This window comes from Schistocerca gregaria, chromosome 4, assembly GCF_023897955.1.
Source record: "Schistocerca gregaria isolate iqSchGreg1 chromosome 4, iqSchGreg1.2, whole genome shotgun sequence".
Lineage (NCBI taxonomy): Eukaryota > Metazoa > Arthropoda > Insecta > Orthoptera > Acrididae > Schistocerca > Schistocerca gregaria.
Window position 1 is genome coordinate 687,063,359 of NC_064923.1, and position 20,078 is coordinate 687,083,436.

Consider the following 20,078-nt stretch of genomic DNA (forward strand, 5'->3'; position numbering starts at 1 on the left):
TACTACAAACAGCATAGTGAACGCATTATTGTGGCCAAGATAGATACGAAGCCCACACCTACTACAGTAGTACAAGTTTATATGCCAACTAGCTCTGCAGATGATGAAGAAATTGAAGAAATGTACGATGAAATAAAAGAAATTGTTCAGATAGTGAAGGGAGACGAAAATTTAATAGTCATGGGTGACTGGAATTCGAGTGTAGGAAAAGGGAGAGAAGGAAACATAGTAGGTGAATATGGATTGGGGCTAAGAAATGAAAGAGGAAGCCGCCTAGTAGAATTTTGCACAGAGCACAACTTAATCATAGCTAACACTTGGTTTAAGAAGCATGAAAGAAGGTTGTATACATGGAAGAACCCTGGAGATACTAAAAGGTATCAAATAGATTATATAATGGTAAGACAAAAATTTAGGAACCAGATTTTAAGTTGTAAGACATTTCCAGGGGCAGATGTGGACTCGGACCACAATCTAGTGGTTATGACCTGTAGATTAAAGCTGAAGAAACTGCAAAAATGTGGGAAATTAAGGAGATGGGACCTGGATAAACTGAAAGAACCAGAGGTTGTACAGAGTTTCAGGGAAAGCATAATGGGACAATTGACAGGAATAGGGGAAAGAAATACAGTAGAAGAAGAATGGGTAGCTCTGAGGGATGAAGTAGTGAAGGCAGCAGAGGATAAAGTAGGTAAAAAGACGAGGGCTGCTAGAAATCCTTGGGTAACAGAAGAAATATTTAATTTAATTGATGAAAGGAGAAAATATAAAAATGCAGTAAATGAAGCAGGCAAAAAGGAATACAGACGTCTCAAAAATGAGATGGACAGGAAGTGCAAAATGGCTAAACAGGGATGGCTAGAGGACAAATGTAAGGATGTGGAAGCTTATCTCACTAGGGGTAAGATAGATACTGTCTACAGGAAAATTAAAGAGACCTTCGGAGAGAAGAGAACCACGTGTATGAATATCAAGAGCTCAGATGGCAACCCAGTTCTAAGCAAAGAAGGGAAGGCAGAAAGGAGGAAGGAGTATATAGAAGGTTTATACAAGGGTGATGTACTTGAGGACAATATTATGGAAATGGAAGAGGATGTAGATGAAGACGAAATGGGTGATACGATACTGCGTGAAGAGTTTGACAGAGCACTGAAAGACCTGAGTCGAAACAAGGCTCCCGGAGTAGACAACATTCCATTGGAACTACTGACGGCCTTGGGAGAGCCAGTCATGACAAAACTCTACCAGCTGGTGAGCAAGATGTATGAGACAGGCGAAATACCCTCAGACTTCAAGACGAATATAATAATTCCAATCCCAAAGAAAGCAGGTGCAGACAGATGTGAAAATTACCGAACTATCAGTTTAATAAGTCACAGCTGCAAAATACTAACGCGAATTCTTTACAGACGAATGGAAAAACTGGTAGATGCAGACCTCGGGGAGGATCAGTTTGGATTCCGTCGAAATGTTGGAACAGGTGAGGCAATACTGACCTTACGACTTATCTTAGAAGAAAGATTAAGAAAAGGCAAACCTACGTTTCTAGCATTTGTAGACTTAGAGAAAGCTTTTGACAATGTTGACTGGAATACTCTTTTTCAAATTCTAATGGTGGCAGGGGTAAAATACAGGGAGCGAATGGCTATTTACAATTTGTACAGAAACCAGATGGCCGTCATAAAAGTCGAGGGGCATGAAAGGGAAGCAGTGGTTGGGAAAGGAGTGAGACAGGGTTGTAGCCTCTCCCCGATGTTATTCAATCTGTATATTGAGCAAGCAGTAAAGGAAACAAAAGAAAAATTTGGAGTAGGTATTAAAATTCATGGAGACGAAGTAAAAACTTTGAGGTTCGCCGATGACATTGTAATTCTGTCAGAGACGGCAAAGGACTTGGAAGAGCAGTTGAACGGAATGGACAGTGTCTTGAAAGGAGGATATAAGATGAACATCAACAAAAGCAAAACGAGGATAATGGAATGTAGTCAAATTAAATCGGGTGATGGTGAGGGAATTAGATTAGGTAATGAGACACTTAAAGTAGTAAAGGAGTTTTGCTATTTAGGAAGTAAAATAACTGATGATGGTCGAAGTAGAGAGGATATAAAATGTAGACTGGCAATGGCAAGGAAGGCGTTTCTGAAGAAGAGAAATTTGTTAACATCGAATATAGATTTATGTATCAGGAAGTCGTTTCTGAAAGTGTTTGTTTGGAGTGTGGCCATGTATGGAAGTGAAACATGGACGATAACTAGTTTGGACAAGAGGAGAATAGAAGCTTTCGATATGTGGTGCTACAGAAGAATACTGAAGATAAGGTGGATAGATCACGTAACTAATGAGGAGGTGTTGAATAGGATTGGGGAGAAGAGAAGTTTGTGGCACAACTTGACTAGAAGAAGGAATAGGTTGGTAGGACATGTTTTGAGGCATCAAGGGATCTCAAATTTAGCGTTGGAGGGCAGCGTGGAGGGTAAAAATCGTAGAGGGAGACCGAGAGATGAGTACACTAAGCAGATTCAGAAGGATGTAGGTTGCAGTAGGTACTGGGAGATGAAGCAGCTTGCACAGGATAGAGTAGCATGGAGAGCTGCATCAAACCAGTCTCAGGACTGAAGACAACAACAACAACAACAACAACAGTTTCTTTACCACGTTCAAGCTTCTGACATTCCACGCCCCGACTCGTAGAACATTATCCTTTCGTTGATTATTCAATCTTTTTCTCATGCTAACCTCCCCCTTGGCAGTACCCTCCCGGAGATCCGAATGGGGGACTATTCCGGAATCTTTTGCCAATGGAGAGAACATCATGACACTTCTTCAACTACAGGCCACATGTCCTGTGGATACACGTTACGTGTCTTTAATGGAGTGGTTTCCATTGCCTTCTGCATCCTCCTGTCGTTGATCATTACTAATTCTTCCGCCTTTAGGGGCAATTTCCCACCCCTAGGACAAGAGAGTGCCCCGAGCCTCTATCCGCTCCTCCGCCCTCTTTGACAAGGCCGTTGGCAGAATGAGGCTGACTTCTTATGCTGGAAGTCTTCGGCCGCCAATGCTAATTATTTATCAAAATTTAGGCAGTGGCGGGGATCGAACACTGAACCGAAAACCTTTTGGTTATGAAACAAAGACGCTACCCCTAGACCACGGGTACAGCAAACTACAGCATCACATTGAAAAAAAGTCAACCTTCAAAGTCATATTATGGCCCACGTTGTCCAATGCAGCATTCGTCCCACAAAGTTTTTATTTAAAGACTCACCCTATACATCAGCTGTCTCTCCCTATAACTTACTGCTATTTTTCGGACAATTTCCTCAGGTAGACCAGTCCTATGAACTTGTCTTTATTTTTCTACAGTCTTGCCTCCATTATCAAGCTCATTATCAGAAGTTCCTCTGTGGTACCGTTACCTTTACTATAGCTAAAATGATCGTCATCTAACTTATCTTCATTTTTCCATCCTTCTGTATATTACCTTTGTCAGGAAGATGGCTATAAGAGCTGTGAGGTTGATTGTGCTATAGTTGTGACACTTAACTACCCTTGCTATGTCCTGAATTTTGTGGATGATGTTTTTCCGCAAGTACGAAGGTAAATAATGGTTCTGAGCAGTATGGGACTTAACAACTCAGGTCATCAGTCCCCTAGAGCTTGGAACTACTTAAACTTCCGGGCCGAGAATCGAACTGGGGATCTTTGCTTTTCGCGGACAAGTGCTCTACCAACTGAGCTACCCAAGAATGACTCACGCCCCGTCATCACAGCTTTACATCTGCCAGTATCTCGTCTCCTACCTTCCAAACATCATAGAAGCTATTCTGCGAAACTTGCAGAAATAGCACTTCTGGAAGACAGGATACTGCGAAGACATGGCTTAGCCACAGCTTCGCAGAAGAGCTTCTGAGAAGTTTGAAAGGTAGGAGACGAGATACTGGCAGATGTCAAGCTCTGAGGATGGGGCGTGAGTTGTGCTTGGCTAGCTCAGAGCACTTGCCGCGAAAGGCATGGGTACCGAGTTCGAGTCTCGATCCGGCACACAGTTTTAATCAGGAAGGGTACTTTTTTTTTAATAATAGCAGTTATCAGAATAGCACGTTCGTAGACATCAGCAACTCACTACCACACCGTCACCTCTCTGTTTTACATGTGGCAGCACACTCCCCAATGACGCTCCAAGCCAATGTGAGGTTTCGCTAGGTTCAGTTGAGCCATACTGTACGAACCTTTCCTCCAGCGAGTGCCAAATTTCGCGGTAAGCTCTTCCTGAGGCAACGTTAGGTTTTTTTTGCGCAGAGGGGATCTGCTTGCAGGTGCAACACGAGCCGGGAGATCCAGCCGCCACGAGGACCGCGTCATTTCATCGCGGCACGCGCCCTCCGCCCCCTCTCCCAGCCAGCGTCCGGGGTGGTCCCCCCTGCGCGCACGCACGCTTCCGCCGGCAGGCGCAGCAGAGTTGCGGAGCCCCCAGCTGCGCGCATGCGCCCTGCGCCACTCCTTCCGGCTGGCTCGCAGGCGACTGCGTTGAGCGGGGCGCGCGCCGCGGCGGTCGGCGTCAGTTCCACCGGAGCCGCCGCCTCCTGCCCACAGGGCACCCGCCAACCTGCTGCGGGCGCGTCACGGGGGCACAAAACAAAAAAAGACTTTCACTGTAACTGACGCTGCAGCTGCTCGGATCGCGTGTGCGCCGTTCCTCACATCTACCGTCAAATTAGCAGCGCGATGTATGGGACGGCGAACAAGGTCCACTGCGACGGTGTCCCCGCCGACGCGCCTTTTGCCACCCGCCGTGTGTTTCTGTTACTGCTGCGGCCCTGGTGAGTTGATTCGCGAGACCGGGTAGCCGGCAGCGGCGGAGTAGGACGTGGAGCAGAAGACGATGGGCGTTGGACACGCGTCGACGGCGGCGTCCGCCTCGTCGGAGCTGTGGAAAGTGCTGGCTGGCGCCATAGCCCTGCTGCTGGCCACGGGCGAAGCGCGAGCGGCTAAAGACAGTGAGTACCACATTCGCTGCCACTGTGTAGTATATATGCGGACGTGCGGCGCAAAAAGAGGGCGTTTCGATGCTCGTTAATTTGTTCCCGGAAGTGCATCTTTAAGTCGTCCGTTTATAGTCTATCCACTTTAAAATTCCATGTATGTTGAATTGTCTCAATTTATCTTTCACCTATTAAGTTACCCTTTTGCTGAGTGGCAATAAATTTGCCTGAAAAACAATTATTTCGCAAATTCGCAAAAAGCAGTTGTAGATAAGGAAATAACTGCGGAAGGGAAATAGAGATGGTAGCATAGCAGTTTGTGCCTATTACCCATTATGGAACTATGGGATTTGGATTGCTACTATCCACTCTGCCTCTTACTGACAATACCTTACTTCCATTGTACTGTTTGACATTGCTGTGGACTATGGTAACGAGGTCCTTATTCAAACTGAGTCTGGAGAACGATGACTATTCATAACAATTCAGTGCAAACGTTACTGCTGTATCACAGGCTATTCACCGGAATCTCTCGAATGAGTGAAGCCTGATGGAAATATAGCCATATACCTTTTTTTGGTTAAAAGTATATACTTTAAAAAGTTCGTGTATCTCTCATATATACATCGATACTAAGTTGGAATGTCACAATGACTAAGTTAATGAAAGTGTTATCAATTCGAAACGAGGTAATAATGTAATTCTATGTGACCGAGACGTACGAATACTGTGCTCCATTTGCTTTACGTTTAAAGAAACAAAGCCTGAAATTTTGTTGTTCAAATGTGTGTGAAATCTTATGAGCCCTTACTGCTAAGGTCATCAGTCCCTAAGCTTATACACTACTTAACCTAAGTTATCCTAAGGACAAACACACACACCCTTGCCCGAGAGAGGATTCGAACATCCGCCGGGACCAGCCGCTGAAATTTTCTTACCACCATTCATATACGATAGAAAGTGAAAGGTATACTTATTAGAGCACGGAGCAAATTTCATTTACGTCATATATTGTACACTGCTTTAGTACTGATCTATGGGTTACCATGAGAGGGGCATCAGTGTTTGCTAACGACCTCCTTTTAGGATTTATGACGTTCCTAAAACATACATTACTACGGAATGCACGTGATTTGTCAGTTATCAGACGTTACGATGTTCTTCCCCAGTGTCATTAAATGACCCATGCCATATTGACTAAAGCATTACACATGCGCATCAATTTTATCTTTTAAGTTTTGGCCGTAATAATTCACGTAACAGGTAGACTGAAATCATGCAGTCTAGTAGATACTTGGATGCGATGAGCAGGATATCTGCTTTTGCTAATGAGTGAAATGCTATACAGCAGGGTAAAGTAATTATGTACATTCCACACATTAAACGGTGCCGCTCGAATCAAATAATTACTTAAATATCAGGGCTTTAACAAACATTGTTTTGAAAACATTTACTTAGAGTAAAAAAACACACTCAATAAAAGGTAACACTGTTTCTGGAGGAAATAGAAACCTTGAGTTATGACTTCACCTATGTACGTGATGCACATTTCAGTGGAGTAAAGCCGGCAGTAATGTGAAGAGAATTGAAAGAGACCGCAATTGTGGTAGTATCCTCACAAGTTTTCAGTGGCACTTCAAGTACTGAAACATCCAGGAACTCTCTAGATCATTCCGCTTCGAATTTAGGACGTAAATAGTAGTAAACATAATGTGGCGACGTATTACAACGATCATTCACTTCCACGTTGACGACGTAAATAGTGGTAAAAATAATGTGAAAACGATTGCAACTCTTTTCATTCCTGATGCTGGATATATATCTTCGGAATATCGAAAGTTCCTTACTACCGTTGAGTATAGTTTCTCTCTGTAATATTAATGGTCTGAAGGACATTTTTGATACAATGTCTCTGAGGAAACGAAAGCACAATCGTAAAAGTGAACACGAGTAATGCATCTGCGAAATAGTAACAGGTGATAGTAAATACTTTTATGCAACTACAGCAGTAAATTGCTGAAGATTATTTCACTCTCACATGAAGCCCATGTGATCAGAGTGTGGTGCATTTTCAGCAGTATCAGAAGTATTTCAGTTTATAAATATATGTTCTTGCCAGATATTCATTATCAGAAAGGAGGTGATTGAACTTAGCCACTTAGATTGGTCCCACCCCACTAAGAGATACCTCCAAATTGATCTTACATGAAATTTAAATATACGTTTTTTGAGATAATGCAGTGTATATGGTACTAGGTTGCTTTTCAGTCGCGTAGTCATTTGTAGCCTGTGGCAGTCGAATTTTTTTTTTTATATTGACAGGTATTGGGTTATCATTTCAACCAGTTACTGTGATACTCTCCTCAAGAACATGAACTGTTGTTACCCCTCTCTTTCCCAAAACAATTGATGCTCCAACTCTACCCACCTCAAAGAAAATTGAAATTCAATCGTTAACAAACAAAGTTGTAACAGTTTTCGCGACCATTATTGTTCTTCTGTAGATGTGTTGTATGAAACGTTAATTTCTATCGTTTTAATCATACTGCATACACACGATGATTAATATGAATACAATGTTTGTTTAATAAACGTTTTACTAGCCCACTCTGCACTATGTCTAAGTACATAATGAATTACTTGATTTAATATGCAAAAGTCATATAGCTGTTACATACAGACTCAAAATACTATGAAGATATTTATGTGACCGTGATGCCGTTTAATTCATCCATCTTTCTTTACTTGCAAGGTTAGCGTCTTCAGGCCTTAACTCACACCTAACGAAACATAATTACAGAATTACATATATTGGGCTAATAATAATAATAATAATAATAATAATGAAAATTGCTGTAGCAATGAACTACACTGCTATTATAAATGGGATTTTAAAATTTTTTACATGGCTGAAGCAGGAATCGTCGGACGAAATCTTCTCGTAGAAATGGAAAATAGCCGACCAGTTACAAAATGGAAGGTTTATTAAAACTCTTTTAGTATGGTTTCAAACGTTTATGAAAAATCTTTTTCAGAAGGAAGAGACTGACAACTGGGTTACACGTTTTGGCAAAGGTACTTTAAAATATAGCCTATAGACGTCAGTCGGATATAAAATATCACCTTCATAATAATTTAAACTGCACAACATGGTTGTTTTCATTTGGTATTTCCTCATTAACCTACAGCTAGTCCACTTCATTGGTGAGGAAATACCAAATGAAAAGAACTATGCTGTCGATTTTTCAATTTCTATGAAGGAGAAAATTTTATATCTCACTGACGCCTTTAGGCTATAATTTAAAGTACCCTTGCCACAACATGTAATCCAGTTGTCAATATTTCCTTCTGAAGAAGAAGTTTTCATAAACGTTGATACCGTGGTAAAGACGTTTTAATAAATCTTCCATTTTATAACTGATCGATTGTTTACTGTTTCTACAATATGTTGAATAAGATTGTTGAATTGTTTTTAAAATGATCTTCCTATGAAATGGGAGTAACGATACAAGAACAAAATGTCATGACAGCTGTACGGAATTAATCGAATCAACAGTGACAATAATACGGGAAAGGAACTGTAAAAGACAATGAATGGAAAATCAATGGAGCCGAAAGAAAGAGAAAACTGCGGATTAAGAAAGCTTGAAAGATGTTGACAGTACAACGGTGTATTATTGAGAGGGTTTAAAAGAGCTGTTACATATTGAAATCATGTAAGCTACCGAATTGAAAGCTGGAACAGCTTTTATCTCATCTAGGAGGTAGCGTGGTTTTGGACCGATAACAGGGTGCTACGTAGTTTGCCCCATTAACTTACAGCTCGAATGAAGAAGAAGGTGAAGATACATTCCCATACACAAATACAACGAAGCCGTTACACACGTCATTTTTATGAAGATGATAGAAATATGTATGTTAACAGAGATGCTGAAAAAGTCCTGCGGCAGAAAAAAAGTGATGAAAATTACATATCGCATGAAAGTCACAATCCTTATCTGGTTGCATCTGCCCTAGGAGAGCACAAAAAGGAAAGAATGAAAAAAAAAACTAGGTTATATATACATACCTTAAGCCGTGATTGATGAGTAGCACAAGTCGTTTGCAATGTATTTGCGAAGGCATGAAGAACATCAGTTTGTAGAAATTTGACACAAAACACGGAATTAGATTGTTGTGCTTTAGGTCAAAATAACAACCTAGGTTTTTCTTTTCTTTCTTTAATTTCACGCAAGCAAGGCAGATTGCAAGTGTCCTGTATTGTGCATTCGACCCACTGACTTGATTACGTTATGTGCAATAGGAGGTCTACGTGTGATTTATCACAGTTGTAGCCTATTGAAGTAATGTACATGCATTCATCCTTCCACATGTGTGGAATGAATTAATGACACAACAGGAAACTATACCTTGTTATAAGACTAAAAATCGTGTATTTGTCTCATATGAACTGCGCCATCGAAACACCTACACTTACGTCTTCACAATAGATGAGAGAAGATGGATGAGACAGATTTTCCTTCTATGTTTTGTTTCCACTATTATGTCTGAAGCAGGGAGGAAACCTCGCTCTTCTCAACGAGGTGGGAATTGTTAGAATGTGTCCCAACAAGGAGTATTTGAGAGGAAGTTAACTGTTGCATTCGCTTCATTATTAAGATAAACTGGTTGACAAATTAAGGCGTAACCACGGGATAGGAACTAGTTTTAATCTGTTTACGAGACAACGTTGTCCATTACCTCACTCTAATTGCGTCAAAAGGTGTCCGGAACGGAGTGAGGGGGAGTAAGGAGGAGGCGGGGCGGGGGTTCTCCGAAGCTTAAAATCATCCCCTGTGGCAGGTACAGCCTGCAAGAGGCCTCACTTCCAGCCGATTACCAGTCGCACAAGCTGTATTAACTTGTCAGCAGAGTTAAGTGGTTTTAAGGCCAGCAAATACAGCAGTGGTGCAAGTGTCGAGACTGAGGCACGCCAGTTAACAGCAGCCACTTTCTGCACTACATAATATGAAAGAAAGGGTGGAATTTTTAGTCTCTTGGATGTCTAGATCATTGGATTTTAAAAAGAACGGTTAGAGAAATGTGCTTGTGTTACTGATCTCAACAATACCCAGAAATGATTCTCGTGCACCACGGAACACCAAGTGAGTAACGGGCATTTGAAGTGGGCGCTTCCTAAATGCAAGTACAAAGTCTGAAGCACTGTGCCATTTCCCTACGGCCCTTTACTAACGCGGGAGCTACGTAGGTTATAAATCCGGCTGGCGGAACGGACACACGAAATGTTGGCGCGCATTTGGGATATTGCCAGAAAGTTTTCTGCTAGTGCCTCATGTCATGTAATTATTCTTACATGCAATAGTGGCTCGACAAAGTCCCAGATTGGTGCATCCTCTAGTAGCAGCGTAATCTCTTCCTAACGCAGCCATCTTTTGTTCAAGTGTTGCAAGTACATATTTACGTTCTACGGTAGACTATAAGTGTGCCGGTGTTGTAATATCTAATGTATTTTCTGTTTCTGCGAACAAAGGACGTAGTACGAACTCTAACTTTTCCAATTTAACCGTCTCGAATATTTTACTTTATGCTGTACGTTTTGCAGAAGCAGCAATTACACATATTTCGCTCTCGTTGTCCATATAATTGGTTCAAATGGCTCTAAGCGCTATGGGACTTAACATCTGAGGTCATCAGTCCCCTAGAACGTAGAACTACTTAAACCTAACTACCCTAAGGAGAGCACACACATCCATGGTTGAGGCAGGATTCGAAACTGCGACCGTAGCAGTCGCGCGGTTCCGGACTGAAGCCCCTAGAACCGTTCGGCCACAGCAGCCGGTTTCATATAATTGATTTCACTTCTTATTACGTTTACGTTCTTTTTCAGAATTTGATTTGAGAACAATCGACTACAGTGTTGGATCTGTGTGGGGATTATATCACGTACCCGGACTGGATACTTCACGCTTTAAATTACCGAGAAATTTGTAAAAGGAGTTGCAGTACAGGGAAAACAAACGGAAAGTGTTTGTAATGAAACAGAAATACCGATGTCGGTCATATGGGGGCACTGAAATCATTCAGTGGCGGACCGGAAGTCGAACCCAGTTATCCCTCTTTACGTGAACGAACGCCTTAACTGCTTCGGCTATCCCAGAACGCCTCACGTGCAGGCCAAGTTCTCAACTTGTCGCACACTACTTTTATAGCGCACATCTGTCCACCACCCTATTTCCTCGCTGCATTTAGCTTAATTCTCGCAGGAAGTCGGACCTACGGTGCATCAACACTGAAGATACTTCGCGAAATGCCGTCACGCGCTACACATATAAAAGAAAAATTAGAGTTTTTCCAGTGACATTGTAATTCTACCAAAGGTAGTAAATGACCTTGAAGATAGTTGAAACGAACGTATAAGATAGTGAAAACAATATCGGGTGTAAGGTATCAGTATTAAGAAAGACGATTGTGGGGGAACGATGTTAGAAAATTAGAAGCTGAAAGTAGTTGAAGACGTTAGTAACTTGGACAACCAGATAACTAAAGGCGGTAAAAAAAAAAAATTAAGACATAAAATTGAGGCACCGGCCAGTGTGGCCGAGCGGTTCTAGGCGCTTCAGTCTGGAACATCGCAGGTTCGAATCCTGCCTCGCGCATGGATGTGTGTGATATCCTTAGGTTAGTTAGGTTTAAGTAGTTCTGCGTTCTAGGGGACTGATGACCTCAGATGTTAAGTCCCATAGTGCTCATAGCCTTTTGAACCATTTGAATGCGATACCTTTGAATATTAATTTATGTGTTAAGTATTTTTTTTCCTGATAGTCTTGTACGTTTGTGAAAAGTTTACAGTGCAGACATGAAGAAAGTAAAATATTTTGTAAGGCGGTGTTACCAGAACATGCTGAAGGTTAGATGGCTACATGGGATAACGAATGAAGAGATAGGGAGTTGAATTACGAAGAGAAGAGCTTTTAGACACAACTTGACTAAATATGGGGAGGCGTGTGGAGGGAGGCAAGTGTGGATGGTGAAAACTGTAGAGAGAGTTCTGAATTTGAATAAACAGATTTAAATAGCTGTATGTCGCCCCGGTTATAATTAGACAAAAAATTTATCAGGATAGACGAAAGCGGAAAACTGCACTAGGGCAGTGATCGAACTGACTACTACAACAACCCGTTGAAGTGTACAGTTGTGGAACAGGATTATTCCGATAGAGACCCAATAAACATCAAAGAATAGAAAACCAGAAGTATCGACTCACAACACAGAGAAGAATAATTAGAAAATATGTTAAACCATTTTTCTACACCATATTATTTGGAAACAAAACTCTAATGTACTTAAGAAATCGTTCATGGTATGTAAGGAAAGAAATTCAAAGTTCTTAGAGAGAACAGAAATGTCACAATTGCGATGTAAAGAGCTGCGCTCATGCTGGCCATTGAAAGGCTGGAGACTGGTATATAAGGAGCGATCAAAGAGTTTCCGTTCGAAGGCCGTACAGTCCTGAATCGGTATGCCAATCAAGCGTAATAGCTGCGAATACTGATGTAATCGCCCCACCGACACCCCATTTTGAAGACACCTATGTGGGAAAACACTGTTCCTGCTGAGTGAAAAAGTCCGCATCTGCCTGCTGTCCGTCCTCGTTTCTCGTCCACCGTTCAATGTCTTTTTTAAGGGACGGACTTAATCATAATGCAATTTTCACTCTGCAGCAAGGTGTGCGTTCATATGAAGCTTCCTGACAGATTAAAACCTTGTGGTGAACCGAGACTCGAACTCGGGAACTTTGACTTCGGTGGACAAGTACTGTACCGAGTGAGCTACCAACACACTACTCAGAACTTCTCCTCACAGTTTCACTTCCGCCAGTATCTAATCTCCTACCTCCCAGACGTCACAGAAGCGCCCCTGCGAAGCTTTCGAGACTAGCACTGCTGGAAGAAAAGCTGCAGAGTGACAGTTTCACTCCGGAAACATGCCCCAGGCTGTGGCTGTACTGTGTCTCCGTCCTACTCATTCTTCCGCGAGTACTAGTCTTGCATGTTTTGTAGGAGAGCTTCGCTGTGAGAACGGGTCTTGAGTCATCCTTCGGTAGCTGAGTCGGTAGAGCACTTGTTTGCGAAAAGCAAAGATCACGACTTCATGTCTCGCTTCGGCACACAGATTTAATCTTTACGTACTTGCTTACTATGTTACTACTCGCTAGCGACCTTCAGTTATATCTGAGTGCAAGTCCAAGAAACCTGTACACAGTCTTCCAGCATATAAATGCCGATTTACCGTCTTGTCATAGCGGGCGCAGGAAGTAGATTTAAAACTTAACAAATCTAAGACGCAAGCAACCTCAGTCACTCACAAGAGACTTATTACCCCTCAGTTCACAGAATTTGTTCAACAACTAATACTAAACGGCTCAGAAATAGCTTTTTCTTCTTTCTGGAATGAACTTTTGGATAATATTGGACCATTAATCAGGCTGGAATGAAGACACAACTGCTGTCTGTAATAAAGTGTCAGCGTCATTTCGCTCACGCTGCCTGGAACCGTCTATGAATGCTTGAGTACCACGCATCTCTGACGTATGCTTTTTGCTCGGTTATGCTGTAAAGTAATGCTTACTCGTTTGTTATTCTGTTCTGTTCTCAATGTCGGTCGAGGCATTACCCGTCATGCACATAACTCGATCGGCTTCCGTGATACGTTGACGCAAGCTGCAAACTTCTGCCGCTTGAGGAATCCGAACTGTTCGTGTAACTTGGCAGTGCGTAGGGTAATTACGTCGGTGCGTGAGGAACGGCGTGATGTTGTCACTCACAAAACTGAAAGCACGAATTCGATGGTTCGTCAACATGTAGAGCACCAACTTCTTCAGCAAGACAATGCCAGACTACGCACTAGTGCTGTGACGTCTCCAACAACCCGATGCCTGCGGTTCACTGCCACCGATCATCCTCAATCCAGTCCCGACTTGGCCCAATCCGATTTTCACCTGTTCCCAAAGCTTAGAGAACGCTTCTGGGATCACTCAGAGGTGGGACTGTGGCTCCGTAAACAAAATCAATCGTTATACAGAGACGGTATCGAGAAACTGATCTCTATTTGGGAGAAACGTGTTCGTCGCCAGGGTGAATATGTTGGGAAATACATAAGTAGACATGAAGAATAAACATGTAATAATAATAAAGTTTGTTTCATCTGAAAAGCTTTAGGAATTTTCACACAGAAATGTAGGTACGCCCTTGTAGACCATATCGCTCTAGCCTATATACAATGATCATGATTACGTCCCGATAAACGTAGAAACTATCGTAATATAAGTTTGCTCCATCGTGTTCTCAATCACTGCATTCCTCTTACTTGTCTTCAACTCTTAGACTGCTATATGTACAGTACAGCAGAAATATTCGTTCTCAACATAGTAAAATTCTCTTTGTACTATCACATTACACTGCCATGTTATTTTTTAAAATAATCTTCTTTATCAGGACCCGACCTCGGAACAAGCTTTTTCAAAATATCAAAGATATTGAAGTCCTTCCAAACTTCAAAAGACAGCTAACTGTCCAACTTTTATCCCAATAGCCATTTCTCCCATATTCTGTGCAGCCCCTTAGAATTATCTATTTATGTTCTATTGTTTCAGAACAGCCACTGTCATTGTTATTTCAAAAAACGGGCTCAAATGGCTCTGAGCTCTATCGGACTTACCATCTGAGGTCATCAGTCCCCTAGAACGTAGAACTACTTGAACCAAACTAACCTAAGGACATCACACACATCCATGCCCGAAGCAGGATTCGAACCTGCGACTGTAGCTGTCGCGCGGACCCAGACTGAAGCGTCTAAAACAGCTCGGCCACAAACCCGGCCTGTTATTTCAATGTTCTCCTCTTTCTGTATCCCTTCCGCTTCTGATAATGGTTTGAAGTACACTAAGCTAATTTATATCATTATAATTGCCCTTCCTTCTTTCTCCGCTTGGCTCATTTAAGGACCACGCACCAATTTCAATGTTTCTTCCCTTGTTCATCTATGTTCCTCCTTCTGTATTCTTTCATCTTCTCACTATGTATCCTTTGTCTCCCCTCAGACCATTCTGATCTTGTCATCTCCCCCTCCTGCCTTGGAATCCTTTCATTTCTAACACTTCTTTCTTAAAAATCTCTCTTTCTGTTTCATTACCTTCACTGATGTTGGCTCTTACCAAACTTTCCTAACTTCTTGATTGCAGGCTGTTGTTGACTTCTTGGCCCAAAGATATTTAAACATCTGATTGGTTAACCTGTTAGCGTTAATTTTATATAAAGCACCAGAAATTAGCAGTCGCCTCCTCCGTAGCGTTTCAGTTGGGTTTTCTTCGTTGCTACATACTTCTTCATCTCTTCTTAATTTATTTATCACTGTATTTCTTAGCCGACCGAATACTTTTGGTATGATTCTTCTTTCTACGACTTCAAGTTGGTGTAATTTGTAATTCAACACTAAACATTCATTTGGAGACATTCTGGTTTCATTACTGTGTTGTTGTGCTACATTTTCCATTTTTAGACACAGATATTTTGTTGTAAATGTTCGTGGTTACACCACATGCTGTCTCCATTTCACGTATTCTTCCGTCTAGAGTGAATTTTTCTAGGCCATTTTCTTGAATCATTTCTCCGAAATATTTAAATGTTTATCTGTCCAATTCTGTTACTAGGGTTTTTTAAGTTTCTCATAAACGTTTTTTTTCCTACAGAAATTCTAAAACGTGCCTTGTTGGCTATTCCTTTTAAGAGATTAATTTGTATTTCTGCATTTGTTAGGTTTTCAGAAATAATGGCAAAATCATCCGCAAATGCTAGTCAGTGGATTTTACTGCCTCTGTTCTTAGTCCCATGTCTTCTTGGTGATAGCTTATGTTCTTTTAGTTTTCGTTAGTATTGTCCTAGTATTATGTCCAGGACACAGCTGAAGAGGAGTGGAGACAGGCCGTCACCTTGCCTTACGCCAGTTTTTATTTTGAATGTCTTAGATATTTCACCCAGAAACTTTACATTTGATTTGGTGTCTATGAGCGATTCACGAATAAGGTATGTTGGTTTAGATTTAATGCCAAATTCCTAGATCACTTTATCTAGTGTTTGCCTATAAACCAAATCAAATGCCTTTTTAAAATGTATAAATGTTACAACTAGTTCCGCAAGTTACGACATTGTCGCGAATTGAACAGTGGCATGAAAATACGAGTAGAATAAACTTCCCTTACTTGAGGTCTATGGTCACAAATTTATATGTCATCAGATTACCGGTTTCGGGCTATAATGTATATCTTCAGATCATTTTTTATAAAAAACGTGTACTAACATACCACTAGAGCTCCAGTATATTATAACATGTTTTTATAAAACAGATTTAACGATGCCCATTATAGACTGAAACCGGTAGTCTGATGACATAACAATTTGTGACCATAGATGTGATGTAAAGGATGTTACAACTACGTCTTTAGAGTTTGTAATTCTGTGAGAGATTATGGACTTTAGGTTGAAAATCTGTTCTGAGCAATCTGCACTTTTTGAATCCACTCTGATAGTCTCTCAAATGGCTATCAAGTGTTGCGTCTGCCATGTTTAGTAATATAGTAGAAAATATTTTACAATCCGCTGGTAAAAGAGATATACCTCTAGTTATTTACACTACTATTATCACTTTTCTTACGCAAAGGACGAATAAGAGCCATTTCCAGTCTCTTATTTTTTCTCAGTTTCACGTAATTCTTTAAATTTGATCTGAGGTTAGTCACAATTTTTTGTTCAGGCCAGTTTATAAGTTCAGCTGCAATACAGTCTTCTCCACTGGTTTTGTTTTTTTAAGTGTATTTGTTGATTTTTCTAATTCATTAAGCTGTAGGTGGTTGATTTGTTTCTGTGGTTTCATGAAGGTCTGAAAATTCTAGCTTACACTTCGATTCTCTTCAGTTCAAAAGTTGCTGAAACTACTCTCTTTATGATTCACAGTTCTGGGTATTGTTAAAGCCTGTTTCATCTCTGAAGAAAATTCTTGGAGCTTGGTAGCCCTTTACAAGTTCAAACATCTGACAGAAATTCCGGGACTTATTTCTAACAAATCTGCTTTGTACGTCAAGAAGTTGTGACTCCCCAGATGATCATTTACCACTCTTTGTTATTCTAGCTGTTCCTTTCCTGTGGATTTTAAATTCATCAAGTTGCTCAGTATTCCCAGAATATTGCCATTTATTACACTCTTTTGTTCTTTCTGCAACTGCTTTTTCATAGGTTTCATTCCACGAAACTTACTTCTCCATTTTTTTTATCCAAAAGCATTCTTCACTGCCTGTTGATTTCTTTTAACAATTCTTCTCATTTCCCCGATTTAGCGATTTTAATTTCTTCTTGAAAATGTTTTATTGCCTGTTTTGTGAGTTTCACCCTGTCTGTGTAACATTTAATAAGTTTTTGCTGTATCTTTTTGTTTTTATTTGGGAAAAGTTTCATTTTAATTTTAGTCAGATAATAGTCAGAAGGAAATTCCATGATTCTTGTTACTTTTATATTCATGATTTCGTTAATATAGATTTGTGAGATACCTACGTGATCTAACTGGAACTCCCTTGGTATTACATTTGGAGACATACATGGTTTTGCTTATTTTGGCAATTTTTTGAAGGACGCCGGTGTTAATCTCAACTGAACTGTTTTACAAAGATTAATTAGTCTTGTACCAGTTTTTTTTGTTCTTTTATAGGCTGAATATTCTTCTACTATTTTTCGAAAAGTTTTTTCGCTCCGTATTTGTGCCTTAAAAGCCTCCAGTAGTATCGCAACATTTGATTTTGAAATTTTTATGTTTTGTCTTCCAGAAGTTCCCAGTATTCTTCTTCTTTACTCGGGTTTTTCTTACTGTCATCATTAATAGGAGCATGGAAATTAATAAAGGATTATTGCTTATAATAATATTAATAATTATTATTATTGCTGTTATTATTAGTATCAATTATTATTACCACTGTCATCCTTGTTTTATTGTTATTATTATTGGGAATGTTTTGTAATTTTGTATATATATGTTGTTCCTGTTCACATGTAATGGAGGGCTTTAAGTCGTTAATCAGGCCAAGCTGCATAAGCGGTAAATATATTTTCTGTCGTGTCTAGGAATTCTGCATACTCGGTTTGCTAGACAAACAATAAAAAAACTCGTATTAATGAGTCTTATTACAATAAGTCAATTACAATACTTGACTTTGATATATGTCGCAAGCAATGGGCGATGTACAAAACAATCAACCTTCTTCAGAATAGGCAAAAACAAATCTGTGCTACATAGAGATTCCCAACGAAGTGGCTAACATTGTCTCTGGCTGCTATCGAAATGGGCTGCCACCATTCGCGCGCGGAGCTTCACATAGAGGCCGCTGTTGTTGCGTTGTCGTCCTGGAAGGAGGTCGTCAGCTTGCGATTGGCTGACTCCTTCTCGCAGCCGTTTCTTCTCTTTCGTTCCCGACTGGATTGCCGGCGCTGGCTTTACCCGATAACATTTTCATCATCTGCTGGCAGACTACTGATCCATCACTAAAGAATACATTTTTTCTGAGGTCCAACAGTGTGAAGCTATATTTACAACCAGCAGCTTTACCATAAAAGCACGCCATGACTGATTGTTAAATAAGTAAGTAAGTGTAATAATACTACAGACAAATGGAGGAAACCGAAAAGCAGAAAACGAAAAGTGGAGGATGTCAAAATAAGTGCCTAAGTTTCTGAATTCTGATTCCATTCAAATGCGTGGTTGGACCAAAGGTCTTGGTGAGAAGCTTCTCCATTTTTAAATCTTGTATTTGTCTCAGTTACTGTCGAAGTTCACAGGCCGCAAACTTCTGCCGTTGTCTTTTTCCTCGGAAGGTCATATTCTTCAGCCTCCGGGCGCGCATTAGCTGAGTAGCACTCCCCCTCTCGGCTGCCTTTGTGAGGCCTGCAGCCTTTGTGCCCAGGAAGTTGGAATTCACCTCACGGTAGAACGCCTCGTAGACAGAAGTGAGCTGCTACAGTCTTCTTCCTTCTGCCATTCAGGCCGCAGAGAACACTTCTGTAGGAAGCGACTACGTGTATCTCATTCGTCAGTCAGAACGCGGTAACTTCATTCTGAATGTGTCTCCTGAGTAGCATTCAGATGTCGACAAACAGTGGGAAAGACCAATGGTTGGTTCTAAATAGACCTATATAGTGTCTAATAATGAAATGCCGGCCTCCACGGCCGGTATTTGCGTAATAACTGTCGAAATTTGTTTTATGGGCATAAAGGGACTGTCCAAGGCAGAATAAGACTGCTTAATGTTTCGCCTTACAATTCTGCAGGTATCAATGAGAGCTTTAACTTCTCAGAAAGCAGCTACAAACTCGAACAAGCACAGAAAACCGAATTGTTTATACACTGAAGAGCCACCTGCCTAATATCGTGTTAGGCCCCCAACGAGCACGCAGAAATGCTGCAACACGACGTGGCATAGACTAGACTAATGTCTGAAGGAGTGTTAGAGCGAACTGACACCATAAATCCATAAGAGTACGAGGGGGTGGGGCTCTCTTCCCAACAATATGTTGCTAGGCATCCCATGTATGCTCAATGATGTTCGTGTCTTGGGAGTTTCGTAGCAAGTAGAAGTGTTTAAACTCAGGAGAGGGTTCCTGGAGCCATTCTGCAGCGATATGTGGGGTATCACGTTGTCCTGCTGGAACTGCCTAAGTCCGCCTGAATGCACATGGATGTAGGTTGCTTACATACGTGTCATCTGCCAGAGTCGATCTAGTCGAATCAGAGGTTCCGTATCACTCCAATTGCACACGTCCCAGACTAGCACAGAGCCTTCACCAGGTTGAACAGTACCCTGCTGACATGCAGGGTCCATTGATTCATGAGGTTGACTCCACACCCGTACGCGTGCATCCACTCGATACGATTTGAAAAGTGTTTTTAGTCATCAACAGTCCAATGTCAGTGTTGACGGACCCAGGCGAGGCGTAAAGCTCTGTGTCGGGCAACCATCAAGGGTCCACTAGTGGGCCTTCAGCTTCAGCTTCAAAA

At 41.2% G+C, this 20,078-nt stretch overlaps 1 protein-coding gene across 1 annotated transcript in view; it reads left to right on the forward strand.

Annotated features, from left to right (window-relative positions):
- Positions 1–4,563: 4,563 nt before the first annotated feature.
- LOC126267514 (hemicentin-2-like) overlaps positions 4,564–20,078 on the forward strand; it is a 794,065-nt gene continuing 778,550 nt past the window's right edge. Inside the window, exon 1 of the mRNA XM_049972813.1 lies at positions 4,564–5,000. Within this exon, the coding sequence (XP_049828770.1) occupies positions 4,886–5,000 (115 nt within the window). The 5' untranslated portion in view covers positions 4,564–4,885. The remainder of the gene's footprint in view (positions 5,001–20,078) is intronic.